This window comes from Somniosus microcephalus, chromosome 2, assembly GCF_052327205.1.
Source record: "Somniosus microcephalus isolate GS21.2 chromosome 2, FLI_Smic_1.0, whole genome shotgun sequence".
NCBI classification, from domain to species: Eukaryota; Metazoa; Chordata; class Chondrichthyes; order Squaliformes; family Somniosidae; genus Somniosus; species Somniosus microcephalus.
The window spans coordinates 261,530,587-261,553,816 of NC_140988.1; the positions used below are offsets into that span (position 1 = coordinate 261,530,587).

The 23,230-nt window shown below is 44.8% G+C and overlaps 1 protein-coding gene across 2 annotated transcripts in view; it reads right to left on the reverse strand.

Annotated features, from left to right (window-relative positions):
* Nucleotides 1–1,562: 1,562 nt before the first annotated feature.
* The window catches only part of LOC147123355 (zinc finger SWIM domain-containing protein 6), a 251,037-nt gene continuing 229,369 nt past the window's right edge, over nucleotides 1,563–23,230 (reverse strand). Inside the window, exons 14-15 of one of the 2 annotated variants that reach the window (XM_085971432.1) lie at nucleotides 3,981–4,822; nucleotides 1,563–2,869 (exon numbers count right to left, since the gene is read on the reverse strand). In XM_085971432.1, coding sequence (XP_085827558.1) covers nucleotides 2,819–2,869; nucleotides 3,981–4,822 — 893 coding nt within the window. In that variant the 3' untranslated portion in view covers nucleotides 1,563–2,818. The remainder of the gene's footprint in view (nucleotides 2,870–3,980; nucleotides 4,823–23,230) is intronic. The other variant, XM_085971439.1, reaches the window with a different exon arrangement.

Consider the following 23,230-nt stretch of genomic DNA (forward strand, 5'->3'; position numbering starts at 1 on the left):
TACTTTCTAAATGGTGAAAAGCTGAAAACAGTGGAGGTCCAAAGAGACTTCGGGGTCCAGGTACATAGATCATTAAAATGTCATGAACAGGTACAGAAAATAATCAAAACAGCTAATGGAATGCTGGCCTTTATATCTAGAGGACTAGAATACAAGGGGGTAGAAGTTATGCTGCAGGTATACAAAGCCCTGGTTAGACCACACCTGGAGTACTGTGAGCAGTTCTGGGCACCACACCTTAGGAAGGATATATTGGCCTTGGAGGGAGTGCAGCGTAGGTTTACTAGAATGATACCCGGACTTCAGGGGTTAAGTTACGAGGAGAGATTACACAAATTAGAGTTGTATTCCCTCGAATTTAGAAGGTTAAGGAGTGATATGATTAAAATGTTCAAGATATTGAGGGGAACAGTTAGGGTAGATAGAAACTATTTCCACTGATTGGGGAGTCTAGGACTAGAGGGGGGGGGCATAGTCTAAAAATTAGAGCCAGATCTTTATGGAGTGAAATTAGGAAACACTTCTACACACAAAGGGTGGTAGAAGTTTGGAAAACTCTGCTGCAAACAGCAATTGATGCGATGCTAGATCAATTGTTAATTTTAAATCGGAGATTGATAGCTTTTTGTTAACCAAAGGTATTAAGGGATATGGGCCAAAGGCAGGAATATGGAGTTAGTTCACCAATCAGCCATGATCTCATTGAATGGCCTACTCCTGTTCCTATGGCTGGTTGCATTGTTGTTACTATGGGATGCTCCAAGGTCTTAGTCAGCTTTTTGTTGCAGTCTATGAAGGATAGTGGGGTTGTGGGCAGGTTGCTTTAGAGGCGCTGGTCTCCATGTTAATCTATGGGTTGTGTGTACTGGCTAGATTCTAGATCATAATTTGTAAAGGTAGTCTGCCCAGTAGTAGTACCCAAGAATGGGAAGGCTGAGGCCTTCATGTTTGGGAGCCAGAGGCATTTAGAGGACTGGGAATTATAAGCTGGCTCAGAGATAGAGAAGCTAAATTGGAGACGGTGTGAGAGCAAACCCTCACACTCCCCCCGCACTAGACAATAGCAAAATACTGCGGATGCTGGAAATCCGAAATAACAACAGAAAACGCTGGAAAAACTCAGCAGGCCAGGCAGCATCCGTGGCGAGAGAAACAGAGTTAACGTTTCAGGTCAAAGACTTTTCGTCAGAAAGTTCTATGTTCTCACATATAACCATTCTGGACAGCTGTTCTGCAGGCCACAAAGAAAGTGAAAGACCTCACATTTGCTGCAGACCCAGGCCTGTCTCTATTGGGCCTATTCACTAGAGAAAGAACTAACTTGTAAGCTAATGCAAGTGTCACTGCTAGCAGCATGATTGTTGATTTTTGCTCCCCTTCCATGACAAAGTGTAACCCTCCCTACAACAAATGTGGTGAAACAGTTGGATAATTAGATATTTGAAGCCTCAATTGGCTAAATGAAGCCATTTACTTCAACTCTTATTACTAATAAAGACACACTAGATGAAACTGGACAGCACCTAATGCAGAAGTCATAATATTTTTGTAAATGCATATAATAAAAGGAACTAGTAGCACATATTTTATTATCAAATTTATGAAGAAATCATACTTTTGTCTCAGACAGAAACTAAAAATGAGTTGGAGCAAGTTCTAGGTTGATACAGCATCACCATCATTCCAGAGCATTAAACAGCCCTAATGCTAATACCAAGGCCACAGGTATAGCCCCCAGGATTAGGAGCATGATGGAAATCCTTCTGTCTAATGACGCAGCAGGAATGCCTCTAAATTGCCTGTAGAGTTGCTGGTTTCTTGTACTTCAGATTAGTTGAAGAGGTTGCAATTCACCAGAGACAGTCCAGCAGTGATTGTTCTTCATTTAAAAACATAGAAAGATGCAAAAGAAACAAGTGCCCATTGAAACCTTTACTGCTGATACTAAAGGAATCAGAATTATAGACGAAAAAGATAATTAGTGACAAACTATTTGCCACTTTGCAATTCACGTGTCATTGATCTCTGTCTTCAGACAGTTTTCAAATAAAAAGGTAAAATTTAGAAGCAGCAATTACAATGATGAGGCAAAGAAATCAATTAGGTAGATTATATCTCAGTTTGAGACAACCTTGTGACATTTCCCTGTAGTTTGCATTTACAAACCTAATTAGCTCCATTCTAGGAAAAGCAATCCAGCACAAAGTGCAAGTGAGGCCCTTTCAATTCCAAAAGTGAGACTTGATAAGGATGCACTTATACGTCAAAAAAATATATAAAAAGCAATTTCACATTTTCACACAACTGTTCACAAACTTATTTTTGGATACTTAAAGGTCACAGGTAAATATATATTTATATATATTGTACACAGAGACATCTTTAACTTTCAAAAAACTAATTTTAATCAAAACAAAAAAAATTGTTGAATCATTAACAAGTTTATAAAACAGTGATTTAGTTACATAAATAAATTGATATCAGTGTATCAAATCTTAATTACTTTTAAACTTCAAGAGCATGTTTACACGGGCGATGAAGTACAATCTTTTACCTAATATAATAAATAAAATGGTGAGCAAGAAATTATAATTTTCTTTTCCTAAACAGCAAAAAAGGCTACCGAACATACCTCTAGCATTTTCCCTAGTGGAAGGAACAAGTGACACTAGTAACATTTTGCACCCAACGTAAAAACTCTTTTATAAAGCACAAGATACAGAACAGTTCTGCTAAATTAAAGACTCAAAATAGAAACCAAAGTCATTTTTAATGAACAGTTTGGTAGTTAGATGTCCAGTTTGGTTATTTTTTTTTTTTAAAGCGTTAAGACAAGGCAAGATAGAAGGCTGTTCTCTCTTGAGGAATTCTATAGGAGGAAAAAAAAGTAGAACAGTCTTACTACACAGCAACTTCCTGTCCTGCACAAAGTCAGTTCCCAATGCAGATTAATATATGTTATTGAGCACATAAGGAGCATTTCACTATACCACTGCAAAGGCCTACTGTAACATCTTTTCTTTTTTGTAAAACACATAGTTCAACCTTTTCAAGGATATCTTAAATTGTTTTAGTTCAGTTCTAGACTAGGAGGCACAAAGCCCGATTCTGGCAAATACTTTTAATGCTAAGGCTTACTGCTCTGGCTGTAATTTGTTTGTTTTTTTGTCCCTCTTAACTATGGTGTCTGTTACAAGCAGATTTTTTTCTCTTTTTTAAATTTAAGTTTTCTCAGACTAGTTATCAGTCCAATCATGCAACAGAGGTGGTGGCTCTGCATAGATGCCCAGCACACAATTCTCCACCTGAGCCAACCTGAAGCAAGGCGCACTTTAGTCCTTCTGATATGTTTTTATACCAAGCTACTGCAGCTTCAAGTATTTTGCATTACATAGAATATTTTATAAATTAAAATGTTACGTATATTTTTTCAATATTCAGACATATACTATAATATATACAGTACAATAAATGCTCTCATTCTTTCTTCGATAAATCCCTGAGAATGTATGTTGACAGTCGCTAATTACACATGCGCGAGCAACGTGTGCCATGCTTCTGGATGAACAGCACTGCAAAGCCACGTGGTCAGCCTTGTATTTTTAATACACTGAAATGTAAGGATGAGTGACGAAGGAGTAAAGCTGAATCCATACGAGGTACTTATCACTTAGGATGGAGGTGTCGGTTTGGTTTAAAGCCATACTCTTAGGCTGTGAATGTACATACGAAGGACAGGAGCGACGTGGGCTTTTGCCACTTGACAACATGTACTCAGTGTAAACTGATTCTTTTTTTCTCTTTTCTCTCATACAAAAGACACACACAAATCTCACAATCAACAGGGTAAAGTTTGTGAACTGTTCGTTACTATACACATATAATACCGGTGTGGCTCTGGTTTTAAGTTAAAAAGGGTACAAAGGCAGGCTCAATAAAAAGATACGACAGCGTGCTGATCAACCAAATCGCTCACGCACCAACATCATGAGTTTCTTTTTGCCTTTGTAAATTTGCTTCAGGTTGTCAATAAACTGTGTAAACTGGATGTGTCCATCGTGAGCCATCAAGAAGGTCTCTCGGGCCTTGCTTAGGAACTCTATAAACTCACTATAGTGCCGTGGACTAATGTGCGTAAGCCGTGAATGCGTTGTATTTATATAGGCCCCAATAGTGGCATCCAGGAGCTGTCTGAGTGGGGCTTTGTCCAGTGACATTAATTTCCCAGAGTTCCTCCGTCCATGGAGTCCCACCATTCCCGGTGTGGTCAAAGTGCACCGGCGCAGAATGTCTGAAAGTACTGTAGCACACTGAACACTTTTAACCACCAGAGGTATTATAGCTGCTAGCTCATTCTTCCCAAGGGAGTGGCTAAGTGCACATGCCCATAGGACGTCATTAATGGCAGGGTGTGTATCCTGATTGTAACCCAGGTTGAGATGCGTCATTGCCAAGGTGGCTAGCTTATAGGCCCGCATAGGGTAACCACGGTGCTCCATGTACCGAGCAATTGTGAAGAGCTGTGTATAACTCATACCAGTCGTGGCAGCATCTAGAACTATTTGGTAAGCAGTCTCAAAAGCTATATGGTCCTTTTCACACAGAGTTAGGGCTGAGAGGGCACAGTTCTGAGGATCCTTCATAGCACATTGCAGTGCAAGCGTCCTTGCACTGCTGGCTAGTTTCTCCCGTTGGTTGTAGTCCAGATTCAATCTAACAACTGTGCTATGGGACATTACTGTAGTGGCAACAATACTGGTAGCTTCAGTTGGGGTGAATAGTGTAAACCAGCTCTGCATAATGCTGTCCAATGCATAAACTCCTAAAAAGGAAAAGAAAAAAGGTTTAGATATTTTGTTCTATGAAAAATAACTATAGAAATGTGTCCCAGTATGCAGATCAAGCTTCTGGGTACTGAATAGACTGTGCAGTTTACAAAGAACACAAATACACCCATGTCTGCAAGAATTTTCTGCATATTTCAAATGATTATAAACACAATTTTTTTTGGGTGGGGGGAGGGGACAGTAAGGGAGGAAAAATTACAGAATCGGATACAAGAACACAAGAAACCGTGGAATGAGAAAAGTCCCACTCCCTCAAATACACCATACACATCATTACGACCTCAACTAATCAATCCCATATTCTTGAAGGCGATTTATACCACAATAAAACCTCCAAAAAAACCAGGATCAGCTTTCTCCGCATTTTCTTCCCATGAACTGAACAATATACCACCTTCCATAATTATTTAATCAATTAGGCCTAAATCTATACCTATAACATTAAATCCCAAATAATCACCATTTTCTTTTTTAAAGGAGATCAGCAAATTAGCATCAATCCACATGGAAACCCATTCCACACGTCAAACACTGATGAAAAATATTCCTACCAATCTCTATGCTCACGAGGGTTGACTATCTTGAATCTGCGTCCTGTAATCTTGCAACCATAAGGGAATTTTTTTTTAAAAAGCTACTTGCATCTATATTATACATTACTTTCATCATTTTAAAAAGACCTAAAATCATGTCAACTCTTGATCTTTTCTCCAGTGAAAACAAATTCAGTTTTTTCAGTCTATCTTTATAATTTTTAAGTTTTAAGCCTTGGAATTTGTTAAGCAACCTCCTTTCTCCTCTGGTTCACAACACCACGTTTTGTGTAAGCACGAGGCTTCGTAGTGGAGTATACGGAACAGACTTTATTGATACACAGTAAAGCTGATCAGTCTTAACTGCATACAGAGAGTGACTTTACCGGTTTCTGTAGCTTTCGAGTACACTCTGACAAACTGTTGAAAACCTTGCTCCTTTATACACCATAATAATATTTTGACATCATCAAAGGAAAATGTCAAAAATGACATTTCTATTTCCCAAATCCTCTGAAAACAGACTATGAAAACAGTTTGAAACAATTGTTTACCTCAGAACCATTTCCCCACGAGGCTTCCTGATGTAACATTTTCTAGCATCTTTGACCAATTGTTATCTGTATCTAATGGATACCAACTTCCCATATTTATTACCCTAATACTAAACATTATTCATGGATGGCATCATTACTAACACTTATTCCCTTACTCAAGCATTTTACATTTCAGAAAACAAGCAATGTCTTCTCCCCATGACACTTCACTGTCATCCTGTTTATATCAGAAAGCCTGACAATGCATTCCTTTTACAACACTTTCAGGAAAATCTGTTGCTTTAAGATACCAAGTAGTTCGACTGTTAAACTTTTAACTTTCACGATGTCCAACAGAATTACCATAGTTACTTTTCTCTAAGTTTCTGAAGGCAAGGTGACCAAAGCAAAAACAAAGTTATTGGTGGGGACCACATTAGGGGTACCATGTCCAAAGAGAGATAAAATTTGGGAACTGTGGGTTGGACACTGGCTTTTCACCACTAGGACCTAGGTTTAGATCCAGCACAGAATGATCAGATGAAAGTCTCCTCTGTCAACTGGCTGCAAGGATCCCAAATGAAATGATTTTGAGCAGTCTCAATCCAGGTTCCAGTGGGCATGGACCTACAGTACAAAACTGTCCCTATTGAGCATGAACTGGAAATATCAGAGAGGGTCCAAGGATGGCTGGAGTGGGAAGTGGGAAATGGGAAAAAATGTCCTATTGGTGAACTGAGGGTGTGGAGGTAGGGGCAGAGTAGAAGGAGCTTTACTCTGCATCTGGCTCTTCAGGAACTGATGTAGAACCATAGACGTTTACAGCACAAAAGACAGTCATTCGGCCCATTGTATCTCTCCCAGCTCTTTGCTAGAGCAATCTAAAACTAATCTCTCAGTCCTATACGCTCCACATAGCCATGGTTTTAAAATATTATTGGTTCTCAGGATGTGGGCTTTGCTGGCAAGACTGGCATTTATTGCCCCAAGGTAGTGATACAACAGTGTCTTGCTAGGCCACTTCAGTGGGCAGTTAAGTCAACTGGAGTGACAGATAGGCTAGACTGGGTAAGGACAGCAGATTTCCTTCCGTAAAGAAAGAAAGACTTGCATTTATATAGCGCTTTTCATGACCACCAGACGTCTCAAAGCGCTTTACAGCCAATGAAGTACTTTTTGACGTGGGAGTCACTGTTGTAATGTGGGAATTAATGAACCAGTTGAGTTTACATGACATTCCCACAGGTTCATGATTACATTTTACTGATACTAGTTATTTCCAGATCATACGGACATTATTAATCCAGGCCTCTAGATTACTAGTCCAGTAACATAATCTCTACACTACCACACACATGTATCTATCTTCCTATTCAAGCAGATCCAATTTTCCTTTAAAGGGTCCAATGTTCTCTGCCTCACCCATTGCCTGTACTTGCACTCGCACTTTCAGGTAATTATGTATTTGAACCTTTAGATCTCTGTTCATCCATACCCTTCAGCATCTTTCCATTGAGGGTATATTCTCATTCCTTGTTTTTTGTCCCAAAATATATTACCTCACACTTATGGTCGTGTGTATTTGCAACAAAGTTCTGATTGGTCCCCTTGGAGGACAAGACACACCCAGCAGTTTGCCTGGAATGTGTAATTAGATCCTGCCTGCCTGAGCAATCAAATACTTTGCAATGTGTAATTTGATCCATTCATTTGAGGACAGGGCTCACCCTCGCAGGTTAGGACCTCCTCCCCCCGCCATCACAACAGGTTCCTGACTCCCCCCCGACCCCCCAAGTCCCCGACCTTCTCTCCCCACTCCCCAGCAAGATCCCCACCCCCAGGTTCATGACCTTCTCTCCACCCCCCCCAGGTCGTGACAGTCTCTTCCCCCCTGCCCCACCCAGAGTGTGACCGTCTCACATCCCCACCCCCCACCCAGACTTCCTGACCGTCTCACATCCCTACCCCGACTTCCTGACTGTCTCCTCCCCCCCCACCACGAGTTCCTGACATTCTCTCCCCGCCTCTCCAACCGGTCTTCTCCCCTCTCTCCCCGCCTCTCCGACCGGTCTTCTCCCCACCCCCGCACCGATCGGTCTTCTCCCCCACCCCCCCGCACCGACCGGCCTTCTCCCCCACCCCCCCGCACCGACCGGCCTTCTCCTCCACCCCCCCGCACCGACCGGCCTTCTCCCCCCACCCTCCCCGCACCGACCGGCCTTCTCCCCCCACCCCCCCCCGCACCGACCGGTCTTCTCCCCCCCCCCCACACCGACCGGCCTTCTCCCTCTCCCCCGCACCGACCGGCCTTCTCCCTCTCCCCCGCACCGACCGGCCTTCTCCCTCTCCCCCGCACCGACCGGCCTTCTCCCTCTCCCCCGCACCGACCGGCCTTCTCCCTCTCCCCCGCACCGACCGGCCTTCTCCCTCTCCCCCGCACCGACCGGCCTTCTCCCTCTCCCCCGCACCGACCGGCCTTCTCCCTCTCCCCCGCACCGACCGGCCTTCTCCCTCTCCCCCGCACCGACCGGCCTTCTCCCTCTCCCCCGCACCGACCGGCCTTCTCCCTCTCCCCCGCACCGACCGGCCTTCTCCCTCTCCCCCGCACCGACCGGCCTTCTCCCTCTCCCCCGCACCGACCGGCCTTCTCCCTCTCCCCCGCACCGACCGGCCTTCTCCCTCTCCCCCGCACCGACCGGCCTTCTCCCTCTCCCCCCTCCGACCGACCTTCTCCCTCTCCCCCCTCCGACCGACCTTCTCCCTCTCCCCCCTCCGACCGACCTTCTCCCTCTCCCCCCTCCGACCGACCTTCTCCCTCTCCCCCCTCCGACCGACGAATCCCCTTCTCCACCTGGATATGAGTGAAACGTGGTGGTGCAGGCTGCAGCCGTTGCACTGTTGGGTACTGCACATGCGCGACCAGATCGAGTGCCCCTGCGCAGTACCAAACAGGCCGCATGTGCAGAGAGCCAAAAATGCAATGCAAATAATCACTCGGCACACTTCTCCACATAAATTGCACCCGCTACCTGTCTGCGCATTCCACTAACCTGTTTTTCCTCCTGTAGTCCTTTACAGTCTTCCTCATTATTTGCCAAACCGCTTAATTTTGTGTCGTCAGCAAATTGAGATTACATTCCCTGTACCCAAGTCCAAATCATCTATGTAAACTCTAAAAAGAGTCAGCACTGACCCCTGGGGTACACCTTTCCAACCCAGATAGCACCCATTTACCTTAATTCTGGTTCCTGTCCACCAACTAACTTTCCATTCAGGTTGCTACATTTCTTCTTGTACCATATGCCTAAATTTTTCAAACAAACTTATGAAACACCTTATTGAATGTCTTCTGAAAATCTATATATACATCTACTGCATTATATTTATCTATCTAACTGGTCACTTGTTCAAAAAAACTAATTTTTCCAACATGATTTACCTTAAACAAATCCTTTGCTAGTTTTATACAGTCATAGGAGTTATACAGCACAGAAAGAGGCCCTTTGGCCCATCAAGCCCTGTCTATTCTAATCCCATTTTCCAGCACTTGGTCCGTAGCCTTGTATGCTATGGCATTTCAAGTGCTCATCTAAATGCTTCTTGAATGTTGAGGGTTCCTGCCTCTACCACCCTTTCAGGCAGTGAGTTCCAGATTCCAACCACCCTCTGGGTGAAAAAGTTTTTCCTCAAATCCCCTCTAAACTGCCTGCCCCTTACCTTGAAACTATGCCCCCTGGTTACTGCCCAGTTTGGCATAAAAATAAAACAAAAAAGGTGACTCAACCGTGGCTAACAAGGGAAATTAGGGATAGCATAAGATCCAAGGAGAGGACATATAAATTGGCTAGAAAAAGCAATAATCTTGAGGATTGGGAGCAGTTTAGGAGTCAACAAAGGAGGACAAAGGGATTAATTAAGAAAGGGAAAATAAAATATGAGAGAAAGCTAGCAGGGAACATAAAAACTGACTGCAAAAGCTTTTATAGATATGTGAAGAGAAAAAGATTGGTGAAGTCAAGCGTAGGTCCCTTACAGTCAGAATCAGGGGAATTTATAATGGGAAACAAGGAAATGGCAGACCAACTAAATACATACTTTGGTTCTGTCTTCACAAAGGAGGACACAAATAACCTCCCAGAGATGCCAGGGAACATAGGGTCTGATGAAAGGGAGGAACTGAAAGAAATCAGTATTTGTTGGGAAATGGTGTTAGGAAAATTGATGGGACTGAAGGCCGATAAATCCCCAGGGCCTGATGGTCTACATCCCAGGGTACTTAAGGAAGTGGCCCTAGAGATAGTAGATGCATTGCTGGTCATCTTCCAGAACTCGATAGACACTGGAACGGTACCCACGGATTGGAGAGTAGCTAATGTTACCCCACTATTCAAAAAAGTTGGTAGAGAAAAAGCGGGGAATTATAGACCGGTAAGCCTGACATCGGTAGTGGGGAAAATGCTAGAGTCTATTATAAAAGATGTAATAGCAGAGCACTTGGAAAGCAGTGACAGGATTGGACAAAGTCAACATGGATTTACAAAAGGTAAATCATGCTTGACTAATCTACTGGAATTTTTTGAGGATGTAACTGGTAAAATAGATAAGGGAGAACCAGTGGATGTGGTGTATTTGGACTTTTAGAAGGCTTTCGATAAGGTCCTGCATAAGAGATTAGCGTGCAAAATTAAGGCACATGGGATTGGGGGCAAGGTATTGACTTGGATAGAGAACTGGTTGGCGGACAGAAAGCAAAGAGTTGGAATAAACGGGTCGTTTTCCGAGTGGCAGGCAGTGACTAGTGGGGTACCGCAAGGATCGGTCCTAGGACCCCAGCTGTTCACAATATATATTAATGATCTGGACGAGGGAATTGGATGTAATATCTCCAAATTTGCAGACGACACAAAGCTGGGTGGGAGGGTAAGCTGTGAGGAGGATGTCATGAAACTCTAGTACGATTTGGACAGGTTGGGTGATTGGGCAGAAACATGGCAAATGCACTATAATATGGATAAATGTGAGGTTATCCACTTTGGTGGCAAAAACAGGAAGGCAGATTATTATTTGAATGGCAATAGATTGGGAGAAGGGGAAGTGCAAAGAGACCTGGGTGTTCTTGTGCACCAGTCGCTGAAGGTAAGCATGCAGGTGCAGCAGGTGGTTAAGAAGGCAAATGGTATGTTGGCCTTCGTAGCGAGAGGGTTTGAGTACAGGAACAAGGATGTCTTGCTACAGTTGTACAGGGCCTTGGTGAGACCGCACCTTGAGTATTGTGTGCAGTTTTGGTCACCTTACCTGAGGAAGGACGTTCTTGCCATGGAGGGAGTGCAGCGAAGATTCACCAGGCTGATACCTGGGATGGCAGGAATGACGTATGAGGAGAGATTGTGTCGATTGGGCTTATACTCACTGGAGTTTAGAAGATTGAGAGGGGATCTCATCGAAACCTATAAAATTCTGTCAGGTCTGGACAGACTAGATGCAGGAAGGATGTTTCTGATGGCCGGGGAGTCCAGAACCAGGGGTCATAGTCTAAGGATAAGGGGTAAGCCATTTAGGACTGAAATGAGGAGGAATTTCTTCACCCAGAGAGTGGTGAACCTGTGGAATTCTCTGCCACAGAGCGCGGTGGAGGCCAGTTCATTAAATATATTCAAGGAAGAGTTGGATATATTTCTTGAGGCTAAAGAGATCAAGGGATATGGAGAGAAGGCAGGGACAGGGTACTGAAATTGGATGATCAGCCATGATCTCATTGAATGGCGGAGCAGGCTCGAAGGGCCGAATGGCCTACGCCTGCTCCTATCTTCTATGTTTCTATGACCCATCTACTAAGGGGAAAAGTTCCTTTCTATCTACCCTATCTATGCCCCTCAATTTTGTACACCTCAATCAGGTCCCCCCTCAGCCGTCTCTGCTCTAAGGAAAACAACCCCAGCCTGTCCAGTCTCTCTTCATAGCTGAAGCCCAGGTAACATCCTGGTGAATTTCCTCTGCACCCTCTCCAATGCAATTACCTCCCTCCTATAGTGTGGCGACCAGAACGGCACACAGTATTCCAGCTGTGGCCTAACTAGCGTTTTGTCCAGCTCCATCATAACCTTCCTGCTCTTATATTCTATGCCTCGGTTAATAAAGGCAAGTATCCCATCTGCCTTTTTAACCACCTTATCTACCTGTCCTGCTGCCTTCAGGGATGTATGTACATGCACACCAAGGACCCTCTGATCCTCTGTCCTTCCTAGGGTCCTACCATTCATTGTGTATTCCCTTGCCTTGTTAGTCCTCCCAAAATGCATCACCTCACATGTTTCAGGGTTAAATTCCATTTGCCACTGTTCTGCCCATCTAACCAACCCATCTATATCGTCTTGTAGCCTGAGGCTTCCCTCCTCGCTATTTACCACCCCACCAATTTTCGTGTCATCTGCGAATTTACTGATCATACCTCCTACATTCATATCTAAATCATTAATGTACACTACAAACAGGAAAGGACCCAGCACCGATCCCTGCGGTACACCACTGGACACAGGCTTCCAGTCACAAAAACAACCTTTGACCATCACCCTCTGCCTCCTGCCAATAAGCCAATTTTGGATCCAATGTGCCAAATCGCCCTGGATCCCATGGGCTCTTGCCTTCTTGACCAGTCTCCCATGCAGGACTTTGTCAAAAGCCTTACTGAAGTCCATGGAGACTACATCAACTGCACTACCCTCATCCACACACCTCGTCACCCCCTCGGAAAATTCAATCAAATTGGTTAGATATGATCTACCCCTGACAAAGCCATGCTGACTATCCTTGATTAATCCTTGCCTCTCCAAGTGGAGACTAATTCTGTCCTAGAATGTTTTCCAATAATTTCCCTACCAGTGATGTTAGGCTCACTGGCCTGTAATTCCCTGGTTTATCCTACTACCCTTCTTGAATAATGGTACTAAGTTAGCTGTTCTCCAGTTCTCTGGCACCTCCCCTGTGGCCAGAGAGGTTCTGAAAATTTGTGTCAGAGCCCCTGCAATCTCCTCCCTTGCCTCACACAGCAGCCTGGGATACATCTCGTCTGGGCCTGGGGATTTATCCACTTTTAAGCCCGCTAAACCCGCTAGTACCTCCTCCCTCTCAATACTAATTTGTTCAACTATATCACAATCCCCCTGCCTGATTTCTATGCCTACATTGTCCTTCTCCATAGTGAACACAGATGCAAAATATTCATTTAAAATCTCACCCACATCTTCCGGCTCTACACACAGATTGCCACTTTTGGTCCCTAATGTGCCCTACTCTTTCCCTTAATATACTTATAAAACACCTTGGGATTTTCCTTTATTTTGCCCGCCAGTGTTTTTTCATGCCCCCTCTTCGCTCTCCTAATTTCTTTTTTAGGTGCCCCCCTGCATTTTCTATACTCCTCTAGGGCTTCCATTGTTTTTAATAGTTTGTATCTACCAAAAACCTCCCTTTTTTTCCTAATCCATTCTTGTATATCCCCTGATAGCCAGGGCTCCCTGGGCTTGTTGGTCCCACCCTTGACCTTTACGGGAACATGTTGACTTTGTACTCTATTTCCATTCTGAAAGACTCCCACTGTGGACTTTCCTACAAGTAGCTGATCCCAGTCCACTTTGGCCAGATCCTGCCTTATCATATTAAAATCGGCCTTCCCCCAATTTAGAACCTTTATTTCCGGTCCATCTTTGTCCTTTTCCATGACTACCTTAAATCTCACCGAATTATGGTCGCCGTCACCAAAATGCTCTCCTACTGACACTTCTATAACTTGCCCAGCTACATTTCCTAGAATTAGGTCCAGTACCGTCCCCTCTCTTGTAGGACTTTCTACATGCTGGCTCTAAAAGCTCTCCTGGATGCACTTTAAGAATTCCGCACCTGCTAAGCCTTTCACACTCTGACTATCCCAGTTAATATTGGGGAAGTTGAAATCCCCTACTATTATTACCCTAGTATTCCTACACTTCTCTGAGATTTGCCTACATATCTGTTCCTCTATCTCCCCGACTGTTTGGGGGCCTATAGTACACTCCCAGCAAAGTGCTTGCCCTCTTTTTGTTTTTAGGTTTACCCATATGACCTCATTAGAGGAACCTGCTAAGATATCATCCTTCCTTACAACAGTAATTGACTCCTTGATTAATATTGTGACACCCCCTCCTCTTTTACACCCCCCTCTGTCTCGCCTGAAGATTCTATACCCCGGAATATTGAGCTGCCAGTCCTGCCCCTCCCTCAACCATGTCTCTGTGATAGCAGCAATATCATACTCCCATGTGTTCATCAACACCTTCAATTCATCTGCCATACTCGCAAGACTACTTGCATTAAAATAAATGCCATCCAGCCTTGCCATACACTCTTGTGCCATTACATATTTGCTCTGCCTTCCAGGCAGACTTGTTTTTTCCTCTATATTTGGCTGTGCATCACCCCCTACTATAGCTCCACTCAATATCCCACCCCCCTGCCAAGTTAGCTTAACACCCCCCAACAGTACTAGCAAACCTCCCCGCAAGGATGTTGGTCCTGTTCCAGTTCAGGTGCAACCCGTCTGACTTGTACAGGTCCCACCTTCCCCAGAAGCAGACCCAGTGATGCAGGAAACCAAAGCCCTCCCTCCTGCACCAACTCCTTGGCCACGCATTTGCTCTATCCTCCTATTCCTATACTCACTAGCACGTGACACCGGGAGTAATCCAGAGATTACAATCTTTGAGGTCCTGCTTTTTAATCTGCTACCTAGCTCCCTAAATTCTTGTTGCAGGACCTCATCCCTCTTTCTACCCATGTCGTTGGTACCAATGTAAACCACGGCCTCTTGACTGTTCGCCCTCCCCCTTCAGAATGCCCTGCAGCCGTTCAGTGACATCCTTGACCCTGGCACCAGGGAGGCAACATACCATCCTGGAGTCACGTCTGCGGCCACAGAAACGTCTATCTGTTCCCCTTACGATAGAATCCCCTATCACCATTGCTCTCCCACTCTTTTTCCTCCCCTCCTGTGCAGCTGAGCCACTTGTAGTGCCACGGACTTGACTCTTGCTGCATTCCCCTGGGAAACCATCTCCCCCAGCAGTATCCAAAATGGAAAATCTGTTGGAGAGGGAGATGGACCCAGGGGACTCCTGCACTACCTTCCTAGTTCTTTTACTTTGTCTGGCAGTCACCCATTCCCTGGCTGCCTGTGCACTCTTTACCTGCGGTGTGACCACCTCGTTAAACGTGCTATCCACAAAGATCTCAGCTTCGTGGATGCTCCACCGTGACTCCAGCCGCAGCTCCAGCTCTGAAAAGTGGATTTCGAGTAGCTGCAGCTGGAGACACTTCCTGCACGTGTTCGCCCTGGACACCTAAAGTGTCCCTGACTTCCCACATAGCACAGGAGGAGCACTCCACGCTGCCTCGCTGCCCTGCCATGTCCTACCCTTAATTTACTCCCTTTACATTAAAGAATATTAAATACACTAGGGACCTTACTTCCCTTTAAACACTACTTTCTTTGTTTAACTCATGAATTTCTAAATGTTTACTAATTTTATCTTGCATTATGGATTCTAAGGATTTGCCCAGAACTGACACTCGAAGAACAGGTTGATATAGTTACCTGGTTTTTATCCAGGGAAAGGCATTACATCAGCTACTCTCCAGTCTAGCTGCACAATTTGCATATTTAAGGAAGATATCTCCTCTCGGACTTCATTCAGCAGCCTAAGGTGCAGGTCATCAGGGTCCGCTGACTTATCTACAGTGAGATCTGCTCATTTTTTTCAGAACCAATTCTTTGCTACAGTTACCTCTAACAACTGCTCTAGATCCAGAGGCCTGGACTAATGGCCCGGAGACGCGAGTTCAAATCCCACCAGGGCAGCTGGGGAATTTAAATTCAGTTAATTAAATAAATCTGGAATAAAAAGCTAGCATCAGTAATGGTAACCATGAAACTATTGGATTGTCGTAAAGACACATCTGGTTTACTAATGTCCTTTAGGGAAGGAAATCTGCCGTCCTTACCTGGTCTGGCCTATATGTGACTCCAGACCCACAGCAATGTGGTTGACTCTTAACTGCCCTCTGAAATGGCCTAGCAAGTCACTCAGTTGTAACAAACCGCTACAAAACACAATAAGAATGAAACCGGACGGACTACTCGGCATCGACCTTCGCACCGGCACACCCAGCCCAGTCCACCCTGCAAAGTCCTCCTCACCAACATCTGGGGACTTGTGTCAAAATTGGGAGAGCTGTCCCACAGACTAGTCAAGCAACAAGACTTGACAGTCATACTTACAGAATCATACCTTTCAACCAATGTCCCAAACTCCTCCATCATCATCCCTGGGTACGTCCGGTCCCACCGGCAGGACAGACAAACCAGGGGTGGTGGCACAGCGGTATACAGTCAGGAAGGCGTGGCCCTGGGAGTCCTCAACATTGACTCCGGACCCCATGAAGTCTCATGGCTTCAGGTCAAGCATGGGCAAGGAAACCTCCTGCTGGTTACCACCTACCGCATCCCTCAGCTGATGAATCAGTACTCCTTCATGTTGAACACCACTTGGAAGAAGCACTGAAAGTAGCAAGGGCACAGAATGTACTCTGGGTGGGGGACTTCAATGTCCATCACCAAGAGTGGCTCGGTAGCACCACTACTGACCAAGCTTGCCGAGCCCTGAAGGACATGGCTGTCAGTCTGGGCCTGCGACAGGTAGGGAGGGAACCAACACGAGGGAAAAACCTACTTGACCCCATCCTCACCAATCTACCTGTCGCAGATTCATCTGTCCATGACAGTATTGGTAGCAGTGACCAGCGGACAGTCCTTAGAAACAAAGTCCCGTCTTCACACGGTGGACACCCTCCATCGTGTTGTGTGGCACTACCACCATGCTAAATGGGATAGATTCAGAACAGATCTAGCAGCTCAAAACTGGGCATCCATGAGGCACTGTGGGCCATCAGCAGCAGCAGAATTGTATTCGACCACAATCTGTAACCTTATGGCCTGGCATATCCCTCATTCTACAATTATCATCAAGCTAGGGGACCAACATTGGTTCAATAAGGAGTGTAGAAGAGCATGCCAGGAGCAACACCAGGCGCACCTAAAACTGAGGTGTCAACCTGGGGAAGCTGCAACACAAGACTACATGCATATTAAAAAGCAGAAGCAGCATGCTATAGACAGGGCTAAGCGTTCCCACAATCAACAGATCAGATCAAAGCTCTGCATTCCTGCCACATCTAGTCGTGAATGCTGGTGGACCAGTAAACAACTAATGGGAGGAGGCGGCTCCATGAATATCCCCATCCTCAATGATGGTGGAGCCCAGCACGTGAGTGCAAAAGACAAGGCTGAAGCATTTTCAACCATCTTCAGCCAGAAGTGCCGAGTGGACAATCCATATCGGCCTCCTCCGGAGTTCCCCACTACAGAAGCCACTTTTCAGCCAATTCAAGAAACGGCTGAGCGCACTGGATACAGCAAAGGCTATGGGCCCCAACAACATCCTGGCTGCCGTGCTGAAGACTTGTGCTCCAGAACTAGCCGCGCCTCTAGCCAAGCTGTTCCAGTATAACTACAACACTGGCATCTATTCGACAATGTGGAAAACTGCCCAGGTATGTCCTGTCCACAAAAAGCAGGACAAATCCAATCCAGTCAATTACCACCCCATCAGTCTACTCTCAATCATCAGCAAAGTGATGGAAGGTGTCATTGACAGTGCTATCACACAGCACTTACTCACCAATAACCTGCTCACTGATATGATAGCAAAATACTGCAGATGTTGGAAATCCGAAATAACAACAGAAAATGCTGGAAAAACTCAGCAGGTCAGGCAACATCCGTGGAGAGAAATTTGAGTTGACGTTTCGGGTTGGACCCTTCTTCAAAACTGGAAAGAAAAGAAACTAGATCGAAGGCAGGGCTGCGATCGGACAAAAGAATAAAAGAAACAAAAGAAGTAAAAGAGATTAGAAGCTAGACGAGATGGTAACAAGGTTGAAGAGCCAAACGGAGATCCCGTCGAAGAGAAGAGCAGAACTTCTTCAAGGTAGGCATTCCTAGAAGAGGTGTGGCAGTGAACCAAACACTAGCACGATAGCAAAATACTGCAGATGTTGGAAATCTGAAATAACAACAGAAAATGCTCACTGATGCCCTGTTTGGGTTCTGCCAAGACCACTCGGCTCCCGACCTCATTACAGCCTTGGTCCAAACATGGTCAAATGAGCTGAATTCCAGAGGTGAGGTGAGAGTGGCCGCCCTTGACATCAAGGCAGCATTTGACCGAGTCTGACATCAAGGAGCCCTCGTAAAACTGAAGTCAATGGGAATGAGGGGGAAAACACTCCACTGGCTGGAGTCATACCTAGCACAAAAGAAGATGGTTGTGGTGTTTGAAGGTCAATCACCACAGCCCCAGGATATCGCTGCAGGAGTTCCTCAGGGCAGTGTCCTAGGCCAAACCATCTTCAGCTTCTTCATCAATGACCTTCCCTCCAACATAAGGATATTCGCTGATGACTGCACAGCATTCAGTGCCATTCACAACTCCTCAGATAATGAAGCAGTCCATACCCGCATGCAACAAGACCTCGACAACGTTCAGGCTTGGGCTGATAAGTGGCAGATAACATTCGCGCCACACAAGTGCCAGGCAATGAACATCTCCAACAAGCGAGAGTCTAACCACCGCTCCTTGACATTCAACAGCATTACTATCGCCGAATCCCTCACCATGAACATCCTGGGGGTCACCATTGACCAGAAACTTAACTGCACCAGCCACATAAATACTGTGGCAACAAGAGCTGGTCAGAGGCTAGGTATTCTGCGGCTAGTGTCTCACCACCTGACTCCTCAAAGCCTTTCCACCATCTACAAGACACAAGTAAGGAGTGTGATGGAATACTTTCCACTTGCCTGGATGAGTGCAGATCTAAGAGGAAATTTATTAGGTGTTTGAAGTTAAGAACATAAGAAATAGGAGCAGGAGTAGGCCAATCGGCCCCTCGAGCCTGCTCCACCATTCAATAAGATCATGGCTGATCTGATCCTAACCTCAAATCTACTATCACTCTACATCCCACCCGAACCCATGTGATCTCCTGGGAGAGGCGAAAAACCAGATAAAAACTCAATGGCCAATTTGGGAGAAAAAATCTGGGAAATTCCTCTCCGACACATCTAGGCGATCGAAACTCGTCCAGGAGATCACTCTGTCCCTATATTTTCACAGTACTTACCTTCTGTAAAAGGTGATCTCCACCCCAGCCAGGAACAGGAATAGAATCTTCTCCTGAAATCTAACATAGAATTAGAACACAAGAAGTAGGAGCAGAACCAGGCTACATGGCCCCTGGGCCCGCTCCGCTACCCACAGGGCCATGACCGTTCCGAATCTAGACATGTCCAATTTCCTGCCCGCTCCCCGTGACCCCTAATTCCCTTTTTTTTTCTTTAAACAGTGTTTTGATACAGTGAATAGTGAAAGATTATTTCCTCTGGTTGGGAAGGCAATGAGGGATCATCAATTTAAAATGATCTCCACTTGCCTGGATAAGTGTAGCCCCAACAACACTCAAGGAGCTCAACACCATCCAGGACAAAGCAGCCTGCTTGATTGGCACCCCATCCACCACCTTAAACATTCACTCCCTCCACCACCGGCGTACTGTGGCTGCAGTGTGTACCATTTACAAGATGCACTGCAGCAACCCGCCAAGGCTTCTTCGGCAGCCCCTCCCAAACCCCCGACCTCCTCCACCTAGAAGGACAAGGGCAGTAGGCACATGGGAACACCACCACCTCCAAGTTCCCCTCCAAGTCACACACCATCCTGACTTTGAAGTATATCGCCGATCCTTCATTGTCGCTTGGTCAAAATCCTGGAACTCCCTACCGAACAGCACTGTGGGAGTACCTTCACCACACTGACTGCAGCAGTTCAAGAAGGTGGCTCATCACCACCTTCTCAAGGGCAATTAGAGATGGGCAATAAATGCTGTCTTGCCAGCAACACCCACATCCCAAAAACGAATTAAAAAAAATCCTCATCTACATTCTCAATTCCATCATTTATAAAATCCAATTCAAAATATTTATTTAAATATCTCTGCGAAATCTTTATTCCTCACAATTAATCTCCCTCCTTCAATCCTGGATGGTTCTATCCTCTCAAACTATTTGCTTTTTATATCCTTCGAGAAATCCTTACTATTTCCTTTTATATAACTTCCTCACCTTTTTACATATTTATGTTTAGTCCTTCTAATCTCCCTTTTCACCTTCTTGCTACACATTCTCTATTCATATGCCTCCCTTTGAAGTTTCAGTGTAATTATAATCTCTCTAATTATTCAGAGAACTTTATTCTTTGATGCAACCCTTTTGCCTAAAGGGATATATTTATTTTGTAAGATATCCATCTCATATTTGATAATTTCCCACCAATGATTTTAACCTGTTCTCCCAAGCAGGTGGCAAGGACATCTGCCCCAAGCCGGTGGAGTAGTTCTTTATATATGCATGTCGAATCTCAATACCCAAAAGCAATTTTAACTCAGTCCTGAGCAGGGCAACCGCTGCAGGTTTCCAGCCAGGTTAAACCGGTAACGATGATGAGCCCCAGAAGAGGCCAAAAAGGGTAAGTGTGTTTCTTTCCTTTGTGGAACCAGGGGTAGCTGGCGTGCTGATGTCTGCAGGAATGAGTGAGGTTCCAACTCACCTCGCCACCCACCACCCACCTGAAGCTCAAATCAGGGCCTCAGTGTTGGAAGTCACCAACATTTCTCACCTTAAATGATTACAAAAATAAGAGAATTTAGATAACTTCCCTTGATTTGTAATCAAATGCCCTGGCGATGCATTCCAGGACATGACTGGATACTTTCACTGTACAATTGATAACCACGCCCAAGTATTGTCAATGGAAATTCATCCATTGTGTACACAGAATTCATACTCCATGTACTAATATAGATTTATCTTACACTCACCACATTAAAGTCCATTCATCACTCTTTTTCCCATCTACACAAATTCTCCAGGTGTATTTGAATATTTTCTAACTTCTTTAATGTAGACACTTAATGATATAACTTGGGGTCATCAGCAAATTGTATAACATTACTAGCAGCGCTGGGTTCCATATCATTTATGAGCAATGCAAACAAATGTGTGCACCCACAACAGACCCCTATGGAACTCTATTGTCATCAACCCAAGTCAAAGCATTCTTCATTTATCATTACCTTCTGCTTTCTATTGCTTAGCCAATTTGCTATCCACTAGCTATTTTAGCAGTAATACCATATGTTTCTATTTTTTAAAGCATCAAAATAGGGAACCCAATCAAATGCCTCCCAAAAGTCAAATCCACTGCCCATCATTAAGTCACCTTTCCAAAGAATTTCAGCAGTGAGACATGACCTATTGCTTTGAAAGCCACACTGAATACCCCCTGATGACCTCAATACTCCTTAGATGAACATTTGTAACATTTCATAAAATACTTTCCAGAATGTTTCCAACTACATACCAAAGACTACCTGGTATATAATTACACAGTTCATGCCTGGCTCTTTTTCATTGAGTATATTTCAGACAAAATCAACTGCAAGCAAACCCAAAAATTAGATGATTTTCTCAGTTTAGTCAGTGAAAATCCTGCTTCACATATCAGGCTACATTAGCCCTTTAAGACTTTCCATCATCACAGAAGCCATGCCAGTCCCCATAATGCTCCTCAGCCCACAAAACTCAAAAAGTATTGCACTGGATTGACACTTCAGTTCTTTGACGATCAGTAACAGATGAAACCAAGCTCATGGCGCAAATACTAAACGCATACACATTCCAAGTACTCAGATTAGAAATAAAGAGGAATTGAGCTTTTTTGTTAAGGATCAACTACATTCAGAGTACAGGGGTGACCATCCTGAATGTAATTAATATTCTCCCTTATTCATTCATCAATATACAATATTATAAACTGACTGCAATGCGACCAATAGGAATGGAACTGGGAGGAGAGGGGAGCAGTTCCGTGGGGGCTGGACCACCAAGGACAATGCAATGGTTGATGGTACTGAAGGCTAAAGTGACATCAAGGATGACAGCAACAAACTGCATACCAACCAAAACCTTTATAAAGCATTTTTAATATAGTAAACCTGGAGGTAGTTTATGAGGTGGTAACAGCTGCTGAGCAGTGGTAAGAAATAAATTAGGGGAATTAACCAAAGGCACAGCCAAAGAGGTAGTTTTTGGGGAGGCTTTTGAAAGTGGGAAGAGAGAGAATTAGCAAGGCAGAGGGCTTTACAGAGAAAGTTCCAGAGTGTAGGGTACAGACTGTTGAAGGCTCTGCCTGATGGTCAAAGAGGGAGAGAATGCAAATGAGACAAGAATGGAGGCCATGGAGGGATTTGTAAATGAAGACAAGAATTTTCAATGCCTTGGGGGCATACAAAGAAAGGGAGTACAGGAGTGATGGGGGAGCAGGATATCATGCAGGCAGCAGTGTTTTAGATAATCTGAATTTTCAAGGGTGGAGCAGTGGAGACCACAAAGACAACTTTGGAAGAGTCAAGCTTGGAGGTGAAGGCGGCAAGGATGAGAATTTTAGCAACAGAATGTGCCTATGGGGAGGAGGAGGATGATGTAATGATGGGAGGTAGAAACAGAGTTTTGGTGATGCACAGGATATAGGATTTGGAGCTCAGCTCAGAGTTAAACAGGAAATCGAGGTTGAGTACTGCTTGGTTCATTTTGAGTGAGCAGCTGGGCAGGGGCTGAAAGCAGGATTTTTGGTAAGAAAATATAGCACACGACAGTTGCAGTCATATAGAATGTCATTGGTGACTTGGATCCGGGCGGAGGATTTGAGAAAGAGAAGGCCATGAATGGTAGTTTGAGAGGGGAGAGGGATCAAGGGTTGTTTTTTAAATAATTCCTGAGGAAAGGGAGAAGTTGACAGTGCTGGTAAGCACTAGGTCGAGGAACTGTAATTGGAGTGGTTAGGAGCTAGGTCATGCGATTTGAGCAAGTAGTGAGTCCAGAGGAAATTAATTGAAAGAGGGCGAGGGGCAGAGGAAGACAGGTGCAGAATTAGAGTTTTGCACATTAGAGAGAGAGGTGGGAGGGGTAAGGCTAGAAGTCCACCAAGAAGATCGTCTCAATTTTGGAGGCAAAGAAGTCTATGAGCTCCTTGCATTGGGTGTCAGAAGTGAGGACAGAGGGGGCAAGGGAGGGAGATTGAAGAAGGTGGCTTCTGGTGGAGAAAAATAA